The 21,981-nt window shown below is 35.2% G+C and overlaps 1 protein-coding gene across 1 annotated transcript; it reads left to right on the forward strand.

The window, feature by feature from the left end:
* The first annotated feature begins 135 nt into the window (after positions 1 to 135).
* LOC135139563 (anaphase-promoting complex subunit 5) lies at positions 136 to 21,965 on the forward strand. Its single transcript, XM_064069855.1, has 6 exons — positions 136 to 347; positions 393 to 864; positions 919 to 1,078; positions 1,125 to 1,306; positions 1,361 to 2,570; positions 21,816 to 21,965. Exons 1-6 carry the CDS (start codon positions 233 to 235, stop codon positions 21,933 to 21,935), a joined length of 2,259 nt encoding a protein of 752 aa, XP_063925925.1. The 5' UTR covers positions 136 to 232; the 3' UTR covers positions 21,936 to 21,965.
* The last annotated feature ends 16 nt before the right edge of the window (positions 21,966 to 21,981 follow it).

Below are 21,981 nucleotides of genomic sequence, written 5' to 3' on the forward strand. Positions count from 1 at the left end.
CATTTCTGACTAATTTTACACTGAAACACACAAAAACTAGCATAATATTGCTAAAACCAAGATTTACAACGAAAAACTAGACTAGAAAGTCGAAAATCATTTTTTCATGTCAACCTTTTTGTAGTTTTTCATTTACGAAAAACCTGCATTATCGACCGTGCAATATTATTGTACACACGAAACCTAACCTCACAAATTCAAAAGCCGGAAACTTTAGCAATATTTCGCAGAAATGGCCACGAACGCGGAGGCTGCGGCCCCCAAGAAGTTCAACGTGGAAATTGTGACCCCGCACAAGCTCACCGTTGCCATTTTGATCCGCGATTATTGTCATTTTCGGGAATCAGGTAATTCCACATTAGTTGCTTTAAAGTGCTCATTTTGGTTTTCAGATGGTTTTAATAACGAAGAGGATGGCGTGCTTAAGGCCAGATACCGACGGGATTTCTGCGTTTTAATTTTAAAATTGTTGCAAAGCCCTGACTTGTCTTTGACCGAGCTCAGTAACATTCTGGTCTCAGCCAATTATAAAGTGCACCCCAACGTGAGGGAGTCGTTTAACGACACTCTCGCCAACTTATACGCAAACGGTACTGGAACTATGCTCGATATAATTGACAGTTTGAACCGGAATATGACTTTCAATGAAAGCATAGGGCCTGGGTTGGACACTTATTGTATTGTGAGCAAAAGCAGCGTCGTGGGGTATTTTTTGCGAAGATTGATTGTCAATTTTGACAAACTGACGTTTTCTGAAGTCACTAGTGTGTATTTGACTTTTCAAAAATATTATGAGCAGTGGCAGAAAAGTCTGAATTCGCACAATCAGGTTGCTGTGGATAAAGTGGTTTGTCCGGATGACTGGTGAATTTTGGCACCCTCTGGTGGTTTAATTTTAATAATTGAAAAAAATTTTAGGGGGGCGAACAGGGATCAGTGGTCTCGACGTCAAGCTGAACTTTTTATAGCCACTCAGGCAGCCCTTCTGAGTAACAATGAAGAAAAGGCTTTGCCCCCACAAGAGCTACAAAAAAGAATCTCAAATTTACTCATATCGAACCCATCATTGTCTGAAGCTGTATGTTTTTTTCAATCAAGTTAAAAATTCTAACCTCTGATTTTAGCACTTTCTGTCTTATTTAAACTACTTGAGGGTGAAAGAGTTCTGTGGGGCCATCAGTAGTTTGTATCACTGCTTTGACAGAAGTAAAACTACAGACAGTAAAGTGTCTGTAGATGATAAACACAGAATTTACAGATTCGCTGCACTAAATCTAGCAGTGTTACATTACCACTTTGACCATAAGTAAGTCACCAAAATAATAAATTTTTAAACTATGTATATTGTGTTATATTCCAGAGAAGAAGCTCTCGCTTCCTTAAAAGAAGCCATCAGAATTTCCCAAGCCGCCAACGACAACATTTGCCTCCAGCACGCCCTCTGTTGGCTCTATCGCCTCACCCCCATCAACAAAGACAAACTAATTGAACACTCAGTATCCAAAAGTTTCGAGCTGAACCTCTCCTACACCACCTCCCTCGGTATTCAAACTTTCGTCCAATACGCTTGCTTAGTCTCGGGTTACCCCCACCAAATCTTCGAAACTCTAACAAAAGGCGACTTAATCAACTGCCAACATAACCTAAAAGACTTAATTTCGAACAGTTACTCAGTAAAGTCGGCGCTTTGGCAGTTTTACGGTAAATCAGAAATGTCAATGCTGTGGAGCCAGTTGCTCTTTTATCTCAATATTAACAACAATAACGACAGCAAGGGGATTTACTCAGAGGGGTTTTGTCTCGGTGTTTGCAATGTTGCCAACCTTTTACTCATCCAAGGCAGCTACAACCTAGTTCACACTATACTAAATTTCGCCAAAGAGCGCTTCCCGAGTGAGCCAAACTCGCACATTTGGATGCTTTGTGAAAACTTGTTTATTTTCACGAGAGCGCTGTATCACGAAAACTGGATTGAAGCTGAAGAAGCGGCTCAAAAAACCCTAGTTGTGGATAAGTGGGAGGGTTATTTGAGGTTGGCAGAACTGTACTATCACAAACAGGACTACACCGAAGCGCAGAGATACGTAGATACTTTGCTTAATCGCTTTGAAAGTAACAAAAAATACAAACTCAGAGTGTTGTATTACGTGAGGGCGAAAATTTTGCTGGCCGAAATTCAGTTTTCTAGTAGTTATCCTGATAAGGTGTCGCCTGGGATTATCACGTTGCTTAATAATTGTTTGATTGAGACGAATAAGTATAATTTGGATTATCACTCGGCGTTGATTCATTTGCATATAGCTAATATTCAGTTGAGTATGGGGATGATGGCGCAGGCTCTTCGGGTGTTGGAGCGGTGTCTGGTGCAGATTTTGGCCCATGGGGGGTGTTTCGATAGGGCTAGGGCTGTTTTGTTGTACGTGAAGTGTTTGGTGGCGCATTCGGATCAGTTGGAGGTTGGGGAAAGGAGGAATGTGGTGCTTAATGCTGCTGAGATGTTGGAGAGGGTGAAGGAGGATTTTAGGGTCGTGGAGGCGTATTCGAGGGTCAAGGATGTGTTGTATTTGCAGGTAGGGGTTGCAGTTTGTTTTATAATTTACAACTGCAATTTTAATTAATAGTGAGAGTCGATTGTGTGTATTTATTGTGTTGCTATCGGTTGTGGAATTACATAAAAGAAATTTTTATCATGTTGACCTCATCCTTTTGAGCGGATAGTGTACTAATTGCTTTCAAGGCAACAGGTGCTGCAGTTTTGTTTTCAAGAAAACAAATTTTTTTCACTTACGGCATCGTTTCTTTGATAACTGCAACCGTTTTTCCGGAATCGACCGTTGAATTATCGAGATTTTTAGGAATTCTCAAAAATTCGCATTTCGTACCGATTCTTTCGAAAATGTTGCTCCGTGACCATCAACACACTATATTTTTGGAATCAGCATGTCGAGATCTACATCCCTGAATTTTTTCGCAATTTTTAGACCACTTTTTTAAAAGTGAAATTTTTTCAATGGTCCCCCCTTCTTCAAATTTCGGCCAAATTTTGACATTTTCGAAACTTAACCAAACACATTTTCTTGTAGATTTCGACCTTTTGAACTCACTTCCGGCATCGTTTCTTCGATAACTGCAACCGTTTTTCCGGAATCGACCATTGAAATATCGAAATTTTTAGAAATCTTCAAAAATTCGCATTTCGTACCGATTCTCTCGAAAATGTTGATCCATGACCATCAACACACAATATTTCTGTAATCAGCATGTCGAGATCTACATCCCTGAATTTTTTCGCAATTTTTAGACAACTTTTTTAAAAGTGAAATTTTTTCAATGGTCCCCCTTTTTCAAATTTCAGCCAAATTTTGACATTTTCGAAACTCAACCAAACACATTTTCTTGTAGATTTCGAGCTCTAGAACTCACTTCCGGCATCGTTTCTTTGATAACTGCAACCGTTTTTCCGGAATCGAGCGTTGAAATATCGAAATTTTTACAAACCTTCAAAAATTCGCATTTCGGACCGATTCTTTCGAAAATGTTGCTCCGTGACCATCAACATACTATATTTTTAGAATCAGCATGTCGAGATCTACATCCCTGAATTTTTTCGCAATTTTTAGACAACTTTTTTAAAAGTGAAATTTTTTCAATGGTCCCCCCTTCTTCAAATTTCGCCAGAATTTTGACATTTTCGAAACTTAACTAAACACATTTTCTTATAGATTTCCAGCTCTAGAACTCACTTCCGGCATCGTTTCTTAGATAACTGCAACCGTTTTTTCGGAATCGAGCGTTGAATTATCGAAATTTTTAGAAATCTTCAAAAATTCGCATTTCGTATTGATTCTTTCGAAAATGTTGCTCCGTGACCATCAACACACTATATTTTTGGAATCAGCATGTCGAGATCTACATCCCTGAATTTTTTCGTAATTTTTCGACAACTTTTTTAAAAGTGAAATTTTTTCAATGGTCCCCCCTTCTTCAAATTTCGGAAAAATTTTGACATTTTCGAAACTTAACTAAACACATTTTCTTGTAGATTTCGAACTCTAGAACTCACTTCCGCTATCGATTCTTTGATAACTGCAATCGTTTTTTCGGAATCGAGCATTGAAATATCGAAATTTTTAGAAATCTTCAAAAATTCGCATTTCGTACCGATTCTTTCGAAAATGTTGCTCTGTGACCATCAACACACTATATTTTTGGAATCAGCATGTCGAGATCTACATCCCTGAATTTTTTCGTAATTTTTCGACAACTTTTTTAAAAGTGAAATTTTTTCAATGGTCCCCCCTTCTTCAAATTTCGGGAAAATGTTGACATTTTCGAAACTTAACTAAACACATTTTCTTATAGATTTCCAGCTCTAGAACTCACTTCCGGCATCGTTTCTTTGATAACTGCAACCGTTTTTTCGGAATCGAGCGTTGAATTATCGAAATTTTTAGAAATCTTCAAAAATTCGCATTTTGTACCGATTCTTTCGAAAATGTTGCTCCGTGACCATCAACACACTATATTTTTGGAATCAGCATGTCGAGATCTACATCCCTGAATTTTTTCGTAATTTTTCGACAACTTTTTTAAAAGTGAAATTTTTTCAATGGTCCCCCCTTCTTCAAATTTCGGGAAAATGTTGACATTTTCGAAACTTAACTAAACACATTTTCTTATAGATTTCCAGCTCTAGAACTCACTTCCGGCATCGTTTCTTAGATAACTGCAACCGTTTTTTCAGAATCGAGCGTTGAATTATCGAAATTTTTAGAAATCTTCAAAAATTCGCATTTCGTATCGATTCTTTCGAAAATGTTGCTCCGTGACCGTCAACACACTATATTTTTGGAATCAGCATGTCGAGATCTACATCCCTGAATTTTTTCATAATTTTTCGACAACTTTTTTAAAAGTGAAATTTTTTCAATGGTCCCCCCTTCTTCAAATTTCGGCCAAATTTTGACATTTTCGAAACTTAACTAAACACATTTTCTTGTAGATTTCGAGCTCTAGAACTCACTTTCGGCATCGTTTCTTTGATAACTGCAACCGTTTTTCCGGAATGGAGCGTTGAAATATCGAAATTTTTAGAAATCTTAAAAAAATCACATTTCGCACCGATTCTAACGAAAATGTTGCTCCGTGACCATCAACACACTATATTTTTGGAATCAGCATGTCGAGATCTACATCCCTGAATTTTTTCGTAATTTTTCGACAACTTTTTTAAAAGTGAAATTTTTTCAATGGTCCCCCCTTCTTCAAATTTCGGCCAAATTTTGACATTTTCTAAACTTAACTAAACACATTTTCTTGTAGATTTCGAGCTCTAGAACTCACTTCCGGCATCGTTTCTTTGATAACTGCAACCGTTTTTCCGGAATCAACCGTTGAAATTTCCAATTTTTAGAAATCTCCAAAAATTAACTTTTCGCACCGATTCTTTCGAAAATGTTGCTCCGTGACCATCAACACACTATATTTTTGGAATCAGCATGTCGAGATCTACATCCCTGAATTTTTTCGTAATTTTTCGACAACTTTTTTAAAAGTGAAATTTTTTCTATGGTTCCCCCTTCTTCAAATTTCGCCAGAATTTTGACATTTTCGAAACTTAACTAAACACATTTTCTTATAGATTTCCAGCTCTAGAACTCACTTCCGGCATCGTTTCTTAGATAACTGCAACCGTTTTTTCGGAATCGAGCGTTGAATTATCGAAATTTTTAGAAATCTTCAAAAATTCGCATTTCGTATTGATTCTTTCGAAAATGTTGCTCCGTGACCATCAACACACTATATTTTTGGAATCAGCATGTCGAGATCTACATCCCTGAATTTTTTCGTAATTTTTCGACAACTTTTTTAAAAGTGAAATTTTTTCAATGGTCCCCCCTTCTTCAAATTTCGGAAAAATTTTGACATTTTCGAAACTTAACTAAACACATTTTCTTGTAGATTTCGAACTCTAGAACTCACTTCCGCTATCGATTCTTTGATAACTGCAATCGTTTTTTCGGAATCGAGCATTGAAATATCGAAATTTTTAGAAATCTTCAAAAATTCGCATTTCGTACCGATTCTTTCGAAAATGTTGCTCTGTGACCATCAACACACTATATTTTTGGAATCAGCATGTCGAGATCTACATCCCTGAATTTTTTCGTAATTTTTCGACAACTTTTTTAAAAGTGAAATTTTTTCAATGGTCCCCCCTTCTTCAAATTTCGGGAAAATGTTGACATTTTCGAAACTTAACTAAACACATTTTCTTATAGATTTCCAGCTCTAGAACTCACTTCCGGCATCGTTTCTTTGATAACTGCAACCGTTTTTTCGGAATCGAGCGTTGAATTATCGAAATTTTTAGAAATCTTCAAAAATTCGCATTTTGTACCGATTCTTTCGAAAATGTTGCTCCGTGACCATCAACACACTATATTTTTGGAATCAGCATGTCGAGATCTACATCCCTGAATTTTTTCGTAATTTTTCGACAACTTTTTTAAAAGTGAAATTTTTTCAATGGTCCCCCCTTCTTCAAATTTCGGGAAAATGTTGACATTTTCGAAACTTAACTAAACACATTTTCTTATAGATTTCCAGCTCTAGAACTCACTTCCGGCATCGTTTCTTAGATAACTGCAACCGTTTTTTCAGAATCGAGCGTTGAATTATCGAAATTTTTAGAAATCTTCAAAAATTCGCATTTCGTATCGATTCTTTCGAAAATGTTGCTCCGTGACCATCAACACACTATATTTTTGGAATCAGCATGTCGAGATCTACATCCCTGAATTTTTTCATAATTTTTCGACAACTTTTTTAAAAGTGAAATTTTTTCAATGGTCCCCCCTTCTTCAAATTTCGGCCAAATTTTGACATTTTCGAAACTTAACTAAACACATTTTCTTGTAGATTTCGAGCTCTAGAACTCACTTTCGGCATCGTTTCTTTGATAACTGCAACCGTTTTTCCGGAATAGAGCGTTGAAATATCGAAATTTTTAGAAATCTTAAAAAAATCACATTTCGCACCGATTCTAACGAAAATGTTGCTCCGTGACCATCAACACACTATATTTTTGGAATCAGCATGTCGAGATCTACATCCCTGAATTTTTTCGTAATTTTTCGACAACTTTTTTAAAAGTGAAATTTTTTCAATGGTCCCCCCTTCTTCAAATTTCGGCCAAATTTTGACATTTTCGAAACTTAACTAAACACATTTTCTTATAGATTTCCAGCTCTAGAACTCACTTCCGGCATCGTTTCTTTGATAACTGCAACCGTTTTTTCGGAATCGAGCGTTGAATTATCGAAATTTTTAGAAATCTTCAAAAATTCGCATTTCGTACCGATTCTTTCGAAAATGTTGCTCCGTGACCATCAACACACTATATTTTTGGAATCAGCATGTCGAGATCTACATCCCTGAATTTTTTCGTAATTTTTCGACAACTTTTTTAAAAGTGAAATTTTTTCAATGGTCCCCCCTTCTTCAAATTTCGGCAAAATTTTGACATTTTCGAAACTTCACTAAACACATTTTCTTGTAGATTTCGAGCTCTAGAACTCACTTCCGGCATCGTTTCTTTGATAACTGCAACCGTTTTTCCGGAATCGAGCGTTGAAATATCGAAATTTTTAGAAATCTTCAAAAATTCGCATTTCGTACCGATTCTTTCGAAAATGTTGCTCCGTGACCATCAACACACTATATTTTTGGAATCAGCATGTCGAGATCTACATCCCTGAATTTTTTCGTAATTTTTCGACAACTTTTTTAAAAGTGAAATTTTTTCAATGGTCCCCCCTTCTTCAAATTTCTGCAAAATTTTGACATTTTCGAAACTTAACTAAACACATTTTCTTGTAGATTTCGAACTCTAGAACTCACTTCCGCTATCGATTCTTTGATAACTGCAATCGTTTTTTCGGAATCGAGCATTGAAATATCGAAATTTTTAGAAATCTTCAAAAATTCGCATTTCGTACCGATTCTTTCGAAAATGTTGCTCCGTGACCATCAACACACTATATTTTTGGAATCAGCATGTCGAGATCTACATCCCTGAATTTTTTCGTAATTTTTCGACAACTTTTTTAAAAGTGAAATTTTTTCAATGGTCCCCCCTTCTTCAAATTTCGGGAAAATGTTGACATTTTCGAAACTTAACTAAACACATTTTCTTATAGATTTCCAGCTCTAGAACTCACTTCCGGCATCGTTTCTTAGATAACTGCAACCGTTTTTTCAGAATCGAGCGTTGAATTATCGAAATTTTTAGAAATCTTCAAAAATTCGCATTTCGTATCGATTCTTTCGAAAATGTTGCTCCGTGACCATCAACACACTATATTTTTGGAATCAGCATGTCGAGATCTACATCCCTGAATTTTTTCATAATTTTTCGACAACTTTTTTAAAAGTGAAATTTTTTCAATGGTCCCCCCTTCTTCAAATTTCGGCCAAATTTTGACATTTTCGAAACTTAACTAAACACATTTTCTTGTAGATTTCGAGCTCTAGAACTCACTTTCGGCATCGTTTCTTTGATAACTGCAACCGTTTTTCCGGAATAGAGCGTTGAAATATCGAAATTTTTAGAAATCTTAAAAAAATCACATTTCGCACCGATTCTAACGAAAATGTTGCTCCGTGACCATCAACACACTATATTTTTGGAATCAGCATGTCGAGATCTACATCCCTGAATTTTTTCGTAATTTTTCGACAACTTTTTTAAAAGTGAAATTTTTTCAATGGTCCCCCCTTCTTCAAATTTCGGGAAAATGTTGACATTTTCGAAACTTAACTAAACACATTTTCTTATAGATTTCCAGCTCTAGAACTCACTTCCGGCATCGTTTCTTAGATAACTGCAACCGTTTTTTCAGAATCGAGCGTTGAATTATCGAAATTTTTAGAAATCTTCAAAAATTCGCATTTCGTATCGATTCTTTCGAAAATGTTGCTCCGTGACCATCAACACACTATATTTTTGGAATCAGCATGTCGAGATCTACATCCCTGAATTTTTTCATAATTTTTCGACAACTTTTTTAAAAGTGAAATTTTTTCAATGGTCCCCCCTTCTTCAAATTTCGGCCAAATTTTGACATTTTCGAAACTTAACTAAACACATTTTCTTGTAGATTTCGAGCTCTAGAACTCACTTCCGGCATCGTTTCTTTGATAACTGCAACCGTTTTTCCGGAATAGAGCGTTGAAATATCGAAATTTTTAGAAATATTAAAAAAATCACATTTCGCACCGATTCTAACGAAAATGTTGCTCCGTGACCATCAACACACTATATTTTTGGAATCAGCATGTCGAGATCTACATCCCTGAATTTTTTCGTAATTTTTCGACAACTTTTTTAAAAGTGAAATTTTTTCAATGGTCCCCCCTTCTTCAAATTTCGGCCAAATTTTGACATTTTCGAAACTTAACTAAACACATTTTCTTATAGATTTCCAGCTCTAGAACTCACTTCCGGCATCGTTTCTTTGATAACTGCAACCGTTTTTTCGGAATCGAGCGTTGAATTATCGAAATTTTTAGAAATCTTCAAAAATTCGCATTTCGTACCGATTCTTTCGAAAATGTTGCTCCGTGACCATCAACACACTATATTTTTGGAATCAGCATGTCGAGATCTACATCCCTGAATTTTTTCGTAATTTTTCGACAACTTTTTTAAAAGTGAAATTTTTTCAATGGTCCCCCCTTCTTCAAATTTCGGCAAAATTTTGACATTTTCGAAACTTCACTAAACACATTTTCTTGTAGATTTCGAACTCTAGAACTCACTTCCGCTATCGATTCTTTGATAACTGCAATCGTTTTTTCGGAATCGAGCATTGAAATATCGAAATTTTTAGAAATCTTCAAAAATTCGCATTTCGTACCGATTCTTTCGAAAATGTTGCTCTGTGACCATCAACACACTATATTTTTGGAATCAGCATGTCGAGATCTACATCCCTGAATTTTTTCGTAATTTTTCGACAACTTTTTTAAAAGTGAAATTTTTTCAATGGTCCCCCCTTCTTCAAATTTCGGCAAAATTTTGACATTTTCGAAACTTCACTAAACACATTTTCTTGTAGATTTCGAGCTCTAGAACTCACTTCCGGCATCGTTTCTTTGATAACTGCAACCGTTTTTCCGGAATCGAGCGTTGAAATATCGAAATTTTTAGAAATCTTCAAAAATTCGCATTTCGTACCGATTCTTTCGAAAATGTTGCTCCGTGACCATCAACACACTATATTTTTGGAATCAGCATGTCGAGATCTACATCCCTGAATTTTTTCGTAATTTTTCGACAACTTTTTTAAAAGTGAAATTTTTTCAATGGTCCCCCCTTCTTCAAATTTCTGCAAAATTTTGACATTTTCGAAACTTAACTAAACACATTTTCTTGTAGATTTCGAACTCTAGAACTCACTTCCGCTATCGATTCTTTGATAACTGCAATCGTTTTTTCGGAATCGAGCATTGAAATATCGAAATTTTTTGAAATCTTCAAAAATTCGCATTTCGTACCGATTCTTTCGAAAATGTTGCTCCGTGACCATCAACACACTATATTTTTGGAATCAGCATGTCGAGATCTACATCCCTGAATTTTTTCGTAATTTTTCGACAACTTTTTTAAAAGTGAAATTTTTTCAATGGTCCCCCCTTCTTCAAATTTCGGGAAAATGTTGACATTTTCGAAACTTAACTAAACACATTTTCTTATAGATTTCCAGCTCTAGAACTCACTTCCGGCATCGTTTCTTAGATAACTGCAACCGTTTTTTCAGAATCGAGCGTTGAATTATCGAAATTTTTAGAAATCTTCAAAAATTCGCATTTCGTATCGATTCTTTCGAAAATGTTGCTCCGTGACCATCAACACACTATATTTTTGGAATCAGCATGTCGAGATCTACATCCCTGAATTTTTTCATAATTTTTCGACAACTTTTTTAAAAGTGAAATTTTTTCAATGGTCCCCCCTTCTTCAAATTTCGGCCAAATTTTGACATTTTCGAAACTTAACTAAACACATTTTCTTGTGGATTTCGAGCTCTAGAACTCACTTTCGGCATCGTTTCTTTGATAACTGCAACCGTTTTTCCGGAATAGAGCGTTGAAATATCGAAATTTTTAGAAATCTTAAAAAAATCACATTTCGCACCGATTCTAACGAAAATGTTGCTCCGTGACCATCAACACACTATATTTTTGGAATCAGCATGTCGAGATCTACATCCCTGAATTTTTTCGTAATTTTTCGACAACTTTTTTAAAAGTGAAATTTTTTCAATGGTCCCCCCTTCTTCAAATTTCGGGAAAATGTTGACATTTTCGAAACTTAACTAAACACATTTTCTTATAGATTTCCAGCTCTAGAACTCACTTCCGGCATCGTTTCTTAGATAACTGCAACCGTTTTTTCAGAATCGAGCGTTGAATTATCGAAATTTTTAGAAATCTTCAAAAATTCGCATTTCGTATCGATTCTTTCGAAAATGTTGCTCCGTGACCATCAACACACTATATTTTTGGAATCAGCATGTCGAGATCTACATCCCTGAATTTTTTCATAATTTTTCGACAACTTTTTTAAAAGTGAAATTTTTTCAATGGTCCCCCCTTCTTCAAATTTCGGCCAAATTTTGACATTTTCGAAACTTAACTAAACACATTTTCTTGTAGATTTCGAGCTCTAGAACTCACTTCCGGCATCGTTTCTTTGATAACTGCAACCGTTTTTCCGGAATAGAGCGTTGAAATATCGAAATTTTTAGAAATATTAAAAAAATCACATTTCGCACCGATTCTAACGAAAATGTTGCTCCGTGACCATCAACACACTATATTTTTGGAATCAGCATGTCGAGATCTACATCCCTGAATTTTTTCGTAATTTTTCGACAACTTTTTTAAAAGTGAAATTTTTTCAATGGTCCCCCCTTCTTCAAATTTCGGCCAAATTTTGACATTTTCGAAACTTAACTAAACACATTTTCTTATAGATTTCCAGCTCTAGAACTCACTTCCGGCATCGTTTCTTTGATAACTGCAACCGTTTTTTCGGAATCGAGCGTTGAATTATCGAAATTTTTAGAAATCTTCAAAAATTCGCATTTCGTACCGATTCTTTCGAAAATGTTGCTCCGTGACCATCAACACACTATATTTTTGGAATCAGCATGTCGAGATCTACATCCCTGAATTTTTTCGTAATTTTTCGACAACTTTTTTAAAAGTGAAATTTTTTCAATGGTCCCCCCTTCTTCAAATTTCGGCAAAATTTTGACATTTTCGAAACTTCACTAAACACATTTTCTTGTAGATTTCGAACTCTAGAACTCACTTCCGCTATCGATTCTTTGATAACTGCAATCGTTTTTTCGGAATCGAGCATTGAAATATCGAAATTTTTAGAAATCTTCAAAAATTCGCATTTCGTACCGATTCTTTCGAAAATGTTGCTCTGTGACCATCAACACACTATATTTTTGGAATCAGCATGTCGAGATCTACATCCCTGAATTTTTTCGTAATTTTTCGACAACTTTTTTAAAAGTGAAATTTTTTCAATGGTCCCCCCTTCTTCAAATTTCGGGAAAATGTTGACATTTTCGAAACTTAACTAAACACATTTTCTTATAGATTTCCAGCTCTAGAACTCACTTCCGGCATCGTTTCTTTGATAACTGCAACCGTTTTTTCGGAATCGAGCGTTGAATTATCGAAATTTTTAGAAATCTTCAAAAATTCGCATTTTGTACCGATTCTTTCGAAAATGTTGCTGCGTGACCATCAACACACTATATTTTTGGAATCAGCATGTCGAGATCTACATCCCTGAATTTTTTCGTAATTTTTCGACAACTTTTTTAAAAGTGAAATTTTTTCAATGGTCCCCCCTTCTTCAAATTTCGGGAAAATGTTGACATTTTCGAAACTTAACTAAACACATTTTCTTATAGATTTCCAGCTCTAGAACTCACTTCCGGCATCGTTTCTTAGATAACTGCAACCGTTTTTTCAGAATCGAGCGTTGAATTATCGAAATTTTTAGAAATCTTCAAAAATTCGCATTTCGTATCGATTCTTTCGAAAATGTTGCTCCGTGACCATCAACACACTATATTTTTGGAATCAGCATGTCGAGATCTACATCCCTGAATTTTTTCATAATTTTTCGACAACTTTTTTAAAAGTGAAATTTTTTCAATGGTCCCCCCTTCTTCAAATTTCGGCCAAATTTTGACATTTTCGAAACTTAACTAAACACATTTTCTTGTAGATTTCGAGCTCTAGAACTCACTTCCGGCATCGTTTCTTTGATAACTGCAACCGTTTTTCCGGAATAGAGCGTTGAAATATCGAAATTTTTAGAAATATTAAAAAAATCACATTTCGCACCGATTCTAACGAAAATGTTGCTCCGTGACCATCAACACACTATATTTTTGGAATCAGCATGTCGAGATCTACATCCCTGAATTTTTTCGTAATTTTTCGACAACTTTTTTAAAAGTGAAATTTTTTCAATGGTCCCCCCTTCTTCAAATTTCGGCAAAATTTTGACATTTTCGAAACTTCACTAAACACATTTTCTTGTAGATTTCGAGCTCTAGAACTCACTTCCGGCATCGTTTCTTTGATAACTGCAACCGTTTTTCCGGAATCGAGCGTTGAAATATCGAAATTTTTAGAAATTTTCAAAAATTCGTATTTCGCACCGATTCTAACGAAAATGTTGCTCCGTGACCATCAACACACTATATTTTTGGAATCAGCATGTCGAGATCTACATCCCTGAATTTTTTCGTAATTTTTCGACAACTTTTTTAAAAGTAAAATTTTTTCAATGGTCCCCGGTTCTTCAAATTTCGGCAAAATTTTGACATTTTCGAAACTTAACTAAACACATTTTCTTGTAGATTTCGAGCTCTAGAACTCACTTCCTGCATCGTTTCTTTGATAACTGCAACCGTTTTTCCGGAATCGACCGTTGAAATATCGAAATTTTTAGAAATCTTCAAAAATTCGCATTTCCTACCGATTCTTTCGAAAATGTTGCTCCGTGACCATCAACACACTATATTTTTGGGATCAGCATGTCGAGATCTACATCCCTGAATTTTTTCCCAATTTTTAGACAACTTTTTTAAAAGTGAAATTTTTTCAATGGTCCCCCCTTCTTCAAATTTCGGAAAAATTTTGACATTTTCGAAACTTAACTAAAAACATTTTCTTGTAGATTTCGAACTCTAGAACTCACTTCCGCTATCGATTCTTTGATAACTGCAATCGTTTTTCCGGAATCGAGCATTGAAATATCGAAATTTTTAGAAATCTTCAAAAATTCGCATTTCGTACCGATTCTTTCGAAAATGTTGCTCCGTGACCATCAACACACTATATTTTTGGAATCAGCATGTCGAGATCTACATCCCTGAATTTTTTCATAATTTTTCGACAACTTTTTTAAAAGTGAAATTTTTTCAATGGTCCCCCCTTCTTCAAATTTCGGCCAAATTTTGACATTTTCGAAACTTAACTAAACACATTTTCTTGTAGATTTCGAGCTCTAGAACTCACTTCCGGCATCGTTTCTTTGATAACTGCAACCGTTTTTCCGGAATAGAGCGTTGAAATATCGAAATTTTTAGAAATATTAAAAAAATCACATTTCGCACCGATTCTAACGAAAATGTTGCTCCGTGACCATCAACACACTATATTTTTGGAATCAGCATGTCGAGATCTACATCCCTGAATTTTTTCGTAATTTTTCGACAACTTTTTTAAAAGTGAAATTTTTTCAATGGTCCCCCCTTCTTCAAATTTCGGCCAAATTTTGACATTTTCGAAACTTAACTAAACACATTTTCTTATAGATTTCCAGCTCTAGAACTCACTTCCGGCATCGTTTCTTTGATAACTGCAACCGTTTTTTCGGAATCGAGCGTTGAATTATCGAAATTTTTAGAAATCTTCAAAAATTCGCATTTCGTACCGATTCTTTCGAAAATGTTGCTCCGTGACCATCAACACACTATATTTTTGGAATCAGCATGTCGAGATCTACATCCCTGAATTTTTTCGTAATTTTTCGACAACTTTTTTAAAAGTGAAATTTTTTCAATGGTCCCCCCTTCTTCAAATTTCGGCAAAATTTTGACATTTTCGAAACTTCACTAAACACATTTTCTTGTAGATTTCGAGCTCTAGAACTCACTTCCGGCATCGTTTCTTTGATAACTGCAACCGTTTTTCCGGAATCGAGCGTTGAAATATCGAAATTTTTAGAAATTTTCAAAAATTCGTATTTCGCACCGATTCTAACGAAAATGTTGCTCCGTGACCATCAACACACTATATTTTTGGAATCAGCATGTCGAGATCTACATCCCTGAATTTTTTCGTAATTTTTCGACAACTTTTTTAAAAGTAAAATTTTTTCAATGGTCCCCGGTTCTTCAAATTTCGGCAAAATTTTGACATTTTCGAAACTTAACTAAACACATTTTCTTGTAGATTTCGAGCTCGAGAACTCACTTCCTGCATCGTTTCTTTGATAACTGCAACCGTTTTTCCGGAATCGACCGTTGAAATATCGAAATTTTTAGAAATCTTCAAAAATTCGCATTTCCTACCGATTCTTTCGAAAATGTTGCTCCGTGACCATCAACACACTATATTTTTGGGATCAGCATGTCGAGATCTACATCCCTGAATTTTTTCCCAATTTTTAGACAACTTTTTTAAAAGTGAAATTTTTTCAATGGTCCCCCCTTCTTCAAATTTCGGAAAAATTTTGACATTTTCGAAACTTAACTAAAAACATTTTCTTGTAGATTTCGAACTCTAGAACTCACTTCCGCTATCGATTCTTTGATAACTGCAATCGTTTTTCCGGAATCGAGCATTGAAATATCGAAATTTTTAGAAATCTTCAAAAATTCGCATTTCGTACCGATTCTTTCGAAAATGTTGCTCCGTGACCATCAACACACTATATTTTTGGAATCAGCATGTCGAGATCTACATCCCTGAATTTTTTCGTAATTTTTCGACAACTTTTTTAAAAGTGAAATTTTTTCAATGGTCCCCCCTTCTTCAAATTTCGGGAAAATGTTGACATTTTCGAAACTTAACTAAACACATTTTCTTGTAGATTTCGAGCTCTAGAACTCACTTCCGGCATCGTTTCTTTGATAACTGCAACCGTTTTTCCGGAATAGAGCGTTGAAATATCGAAATTTTTAGAAATATTAAAAAAATCACATTTCGCACCGATTCTAACGAAAATGTTGCTCCGTGACCATCAACACACTATATTTTTGGAATCAGCATGTCGAGATCTACATCCCTGAATTTTTTCGTAATTTTTCGACAACTTTTTTAAAAGTGAAATTTTTTCAATGGTCCCCCCTTCTTCAAATTTCGGCCAAATTTTGACATTTTCGAAACTTAACTAAACACATTTTCTTATAGATTTCCAGCTCTAGAACTCACTTCCGGCATCGTTTCTTTGATAACTGCAACCGTTTTTTCGGAATCGAGCGTTGAATTATCGAAATTTTTAGAAATCTTCAAAAATTCGCATTTCGTACCGATTCTTTCGAAAATGTTGCTCCGTGACCATCAACACACTATATTTTTGGAATCAGCATGTCGAGATCTACATCCCTGAATTTTTTCGTAATTTTTCGACAACTTTTTTAAAAGTGAAATTTTTTCAATGGTCCCCCCTTCTTCAAATTTCGGCAAAATTTTGACATTTTCGAAACTTCACTAAACACATTTTCTTGTAGATTTCGAGCTCTAGAACTCACTTCCGGCATCGTTTCTTTGATAACTGCAACCGTTTTTCCGGAATCGAGCGTTGAAATATCGAAATTTTTAGAAATTTTCAAAAATTCGTATTTCGCACCGATTCTAACGAAAATGTTGCTCCGTGACCATCAACACACTATATTTTTGGAATCAGCATGTCGAGATCTACATCCCTGAATTTTTTCGTAATTTTTCGACAACTTTTTTAAAAGTAAAATTTTTTCAATGGTCCCCGGTTCTTCAAATTTCGGGAAAATGTTGACATTTTCGAAACTTAACTAAACACATTTTCTTATAGATTTCCAGCTCTAGAACTCACTTCCGGCATCGTTTCTTAGATAACTGCAACCGTTTTTTCAGAATCGAGCGTTGAATTATCGAAATTTTTAGAAATCTTCAAAAATTCGCATTTCGTATCGATTCTTTCGAAAATGTTGCTCCGTGACCATCAACACACTATATTTTTGGAATCAGCATGTCGAGATCTACATCCCTGAATTTTTTCGTAATTTTTCGACAACTTTTTTAAAAGTGAAATTTTTTCAATGGTCCCTCCCCCCTTCTTCAAATTTCGGAAAAATTTTGACATTTTCGAAACTTAACTAAACACATTTTCTTGTAGATTTCGAGCTCTAGAACTCACTTCCGGCATCGTTTCTTTGATAACTGCAACCGTTTTTCCGGAATCTAGCGTTGAAATATCGAAATTTTTAGAAATATTCAAAAATTCGCATTTCGCACCGATTCCAACGAAAATGTTGCTCCGTGTCCATCAACACACTATATTTTTGGAAACAGCATGTCGAGATCTACATCCCTGAATTTTTTCGCAATTTTTAGACAACTTTTTTAAAAGTGAAATTTTTTCAATGGTCCCCCCTTCTTCAAATTTCGGCCAAATTTTGACATTTTCGAAACTTAACTAAACACGTTTTCTTGTAGATTTCGAGCTCTAGAACTCACTTCCGGCATCGTTTCTTTGATAACTGCAACCGTTTTTCCGGAATCGAGCATTGAAATATCGAAATTTTTAGAAATCTTTAAAAATTCGCATTTCGTACCGATTCTTTCGAAAATGTTGCTCCGTGACCATCAACACACTATATTTTTGGAATCAGCATGTCGAGATCTACATCCCTGAATTTTTTCCCAATTTTTAGACAACTTTTTTAAAAGTGAAATTTTTTCAATGGTCCCCACTTCTTCAAATTTCGGCCAAATTTTGACATTTTCGAAACTTAACGAAACACAGTTTCTTGTAGACTTCGAGCTCTAGAACTCACTTCCGGCATCGTTTCGTTGATAACCGCAACCGTTTTTCCGGAATTGAGCGTTGAAATATCGAAATTTTTAGAAATCTTCCAAAATTCGCATTTTGTACCGATTCTTTCGAAAATATTGATCCGTGACCATCAACACACTATATTTTTGGAATCAGCATGTCGAGATCTACATCCCTGAATTTTTTCGTAATTTTTCGACAACTTTTTTAAAAGTGAAATTTTCTCAATGGTCCCCCCTTCTTCAAATTTCGCCAGAATTTTGACATTTTCGAAACTTAACTAAACACATTTTCTTGTAGATTTCGAGCTCTAGAACTCACTTCCGGCATCGTTTCTTTGATAACTGCAACCGTTTTTCCGGAATCGAGCGTTGAAATATCGAAATTTTTAGAAATCTTCAAAAATTCGCATTTCGTACCGATTCTTTCGAAAATGTTGCTCCGTGACCATCAACACACTATATTTTTGGAATCAGCATGTCGAGATCTACATCCCTGAATTTTTTCGTAATTTTTCGACAACTTTTTAAAAGTGAAATTTTTTCAATGGTCCCCCCTTCTTCAAATTTCGGAAAAATTTTGACATTTTCGAAACTTAACTAAACACATTTTCTTGTAGATTTCGAGCTCTAGAACTCACTTCCGGCATCGTTTCTTTGATAACTGCAACCGTTTTTCCGGAATCGAGCGTTGAAATATCGAAATTTTTAGAAATCTTCAAAAATTCGCATTTCGTACCGATTCTTTCGAAAATGTTGCTCCGTGACCATCAACACACTATATTTTTGGAATCAGCATGTCGAGATCTACATCCCTGAATTTTTTCCCAATTTTTAGACAACTTTTTTAAAAGTGAAATTTTTTCAATGGTCCCCACTTCTTCAAATTTCGGCCAAATTTTGACATTTTCGAAACTTAACGAAACACAGTTTCTTGTAGACTTCGAGCTCTAGAACTCACTTCCGGCATCGTTTCGTTGATAACCGCAACCGTTTTTCCGGAATTGAGCGTTGAAATATCGAAATTTTTAGAAATCTTCCAAAATTCGCATTTTGTACCGATTCTTTCGAAAATATTGATCCGTGACCATCAACACACTATATTTTTGGAATCAGCATGTCGAGATCTACATCCCTGAATTTTTTCGTAATTTTTCGACAACTTTTTTAAAAGTGAAATTTTCTCAATGGTCCCCCCTTCTTCAAATTTCGCCAGAATTTTGACATTTTCGAAACTTAACTAAACACATTTTCTTGTAGATTTCGAGCTCTAGAACTCACTTCCGGCATCGTTTCTTTGATAACTGCAACCGTTTTTCCGGAATCGAGCGTTGAAATATCGAAATTTTTAGAAATCTTCAAAAATTCGCATTTCGTACCGATTCTTTCGAAAATGTTGCTCCGTGACCATCAACACACTATATTTTTGGAATCAGCATGTCGAGATCTACATCCCTGAATTTTTTCGTAATTTTTCGACAACTTTTTAAAAGTGAAATTTTTTCAATGGTCCCCCCTTCTTCAAATTTCGGAAAAATTTTGACATTTTCGAAACTTAACTAAACACATTTTCTTGTAGATTTCGAGCTCTAGAACTCACTTCCGGCATCGTTTCTTTGATAACTGCAACCGTTTTTCCGGAATCGAGCGTTGAAATATCGAAATTTTTAGAAATCTTCAAAAATTCGCATTTCGTACCGATTCTTTCGAAAATGTTGCTCCGTGACCATCAACACACTATATTTTTGGAATCAGCATGTCGAGATCTACATCCCTGAATTTTTTCCCAATTTTTAGACAACTTTTTTAAAAGTGAAATTTTTTCAATGGTCCCCACTTCTTCAAATTTCGGCCAAATTTTGACATTTTCGAAACTTAACGAAACACAGTTTCTTGTAGACTTCGAGCTCTAGAACTCACTTCCGGCATCGTTTCGTTGATAACCGCAACCGTTTTTCCGGAATTGAGCGTTGAAATATCGAAATTTTTAGAAATCTTCCAAAATTCGCATTTTGTACCGATTCTTTCGAAAATATTGATCCGTGACCATCAACACACTATATTTTTGGAATCAGCATGTCGAGATCTACATCCCTGAATTTTTTCGTAATTTTTCGACAACTTTTTTAAAAGTGAAATTTTCTCAATGGTCCCCCCTTCTTCAAATTTCGCCAGAATTTTGACATTTTCGAAACTTAACTAAACACATTTTCTTGTAGATTTCGAGCTCTAGAACTCACTTCCGGCATCGTTTCTTTGATAACTGCAACCGTTTTTCCGGAATCGAGCGTTGAAATATCGAAATTTTTAGAAATCTTCAAAAATTCGCATTTCGTACCGATTCTTTCGAAAATGTTGCTCCGTGACCATCAACACACTATATTTTTGGAATCAGCATGTCGAGATCTACATCCCTGAATTTTTTCGTAATTTTTCGACAACTTTTTAAAAGTGAAATTTTTTCAATGGTCCCCCCTTCTTCAAATTTCGGAAAAATTTTGACATTTTCGAAACTTAACTAAACACATTTTCTTGTAGATTTCGAGCTCTAGAACTCACTTCCGGCATCGTTTCTTTGATAACTGCAACCGTTTTTCCGGAATCGAGCGTTGAAATATCGAAATTTTTAGAAATCTTCAAAAATTCGCATTTCGTACCGATTCTTTCGAAAATGTTGCTCCGTGACCATCAACACACTATATTTTTGGAATCAGCATGTCGAGATCTACATCCCTGAATTTTTTCGTAATTTTTCGACAACTTTTTAAAAGTGAAATTTTTTCAATGGTCCCCCCTTCTTCAAATTTCGGAAAAATTTTGACATTTTCGAAACTTAACTAAACACATTTTCTTGTAGATTTCGAGCTCTAGAACTCACTTCCGGCATCGTTTCTTTGATAACTACAACCGTTTTTATTCGTTGAAATATCGAAATTTTTAGAAATCTTAAAAAAATCACATTTCGCACGGATTTTAACGAAAATGTTGCTCCGTGACCATCAACACACTATATTTTTGGAATCAGCATGTCGAGATCTACATCCCTGAATTTTTTCGTAATTTTTCGACAACTTTGTTAAAAGTGAAATTTTTTCAATGGTCTCCCCTTCTTCAAATTTCGGCCAATTTTTGACTTCTTTTGTATAAGTTTCGAGATGTTTTAATAATTTGAATTTGAAACTGAATGTTTGTGAATTTTTAGACATATTTTTCCGTCAAAATAACTTACATTTAAAAATACTTATTAATGCGCAAAAAGCCAGTACATTACAAAATGCATTTTATTCAGTCGGTTATCTCTGTCGGCATTTTCAGTGAACATAAAAAATCTTAATTTGACTGCAAGCATCAAGCGCTCAATTCCGCGTAATTACGACTGCTAATTTTAAATGTGCCCCTAAAGTTCTTTAATTGCATCTGGTGCAACCACTGAACCATTCTGTTTACTCCAAATTCCGTTCCATTTAGCGAACATCGGTGCACATATCTTTTTATGACTGCACTTGAAACCGAAAGTTTTTGTTTATGCACATTTACCATGCATAAAATTTATCAATTTACCCGATAGCAAAAAAAAACAAACTGTAATGTGTTATAATTTATTACAACGAAAAACCTGTTCACCTATTTCTTTGGTCAAATATTACTTAAAGCCAATAAATTAATTCCAGGCTCAGCTCTACAACGCCATCGACATGCGAACCGAACGGAACAAATGCTCCCTCGAGTTCCGCCTCATGGACGAAGAGCGCACCACCAAGAACTACTACACTTTACTTAAGTTTTTATAATTTGTGGAAAATAGAGGAAAACGCAGTTGAGACCGTTAATTAACCC

Source organism: Zophobas morio, unplaced genomic scaffold, assembly GCF_036711695.1.
Source record: "Zophobas morio isolate AGI-343-1 ecotype UQ-CSIRO unplaced genomic scaffold, CSIRO_AGI_Zmor_V1 ptg000031l, whole genome shotgun sequence".
Classification (NCBI taxonomy): Eukaryota; Metazoa; Arthropoda; class Insecta; order Coleoptera; family Tenebrionidae; genus Zophobas; species Zophobas morio.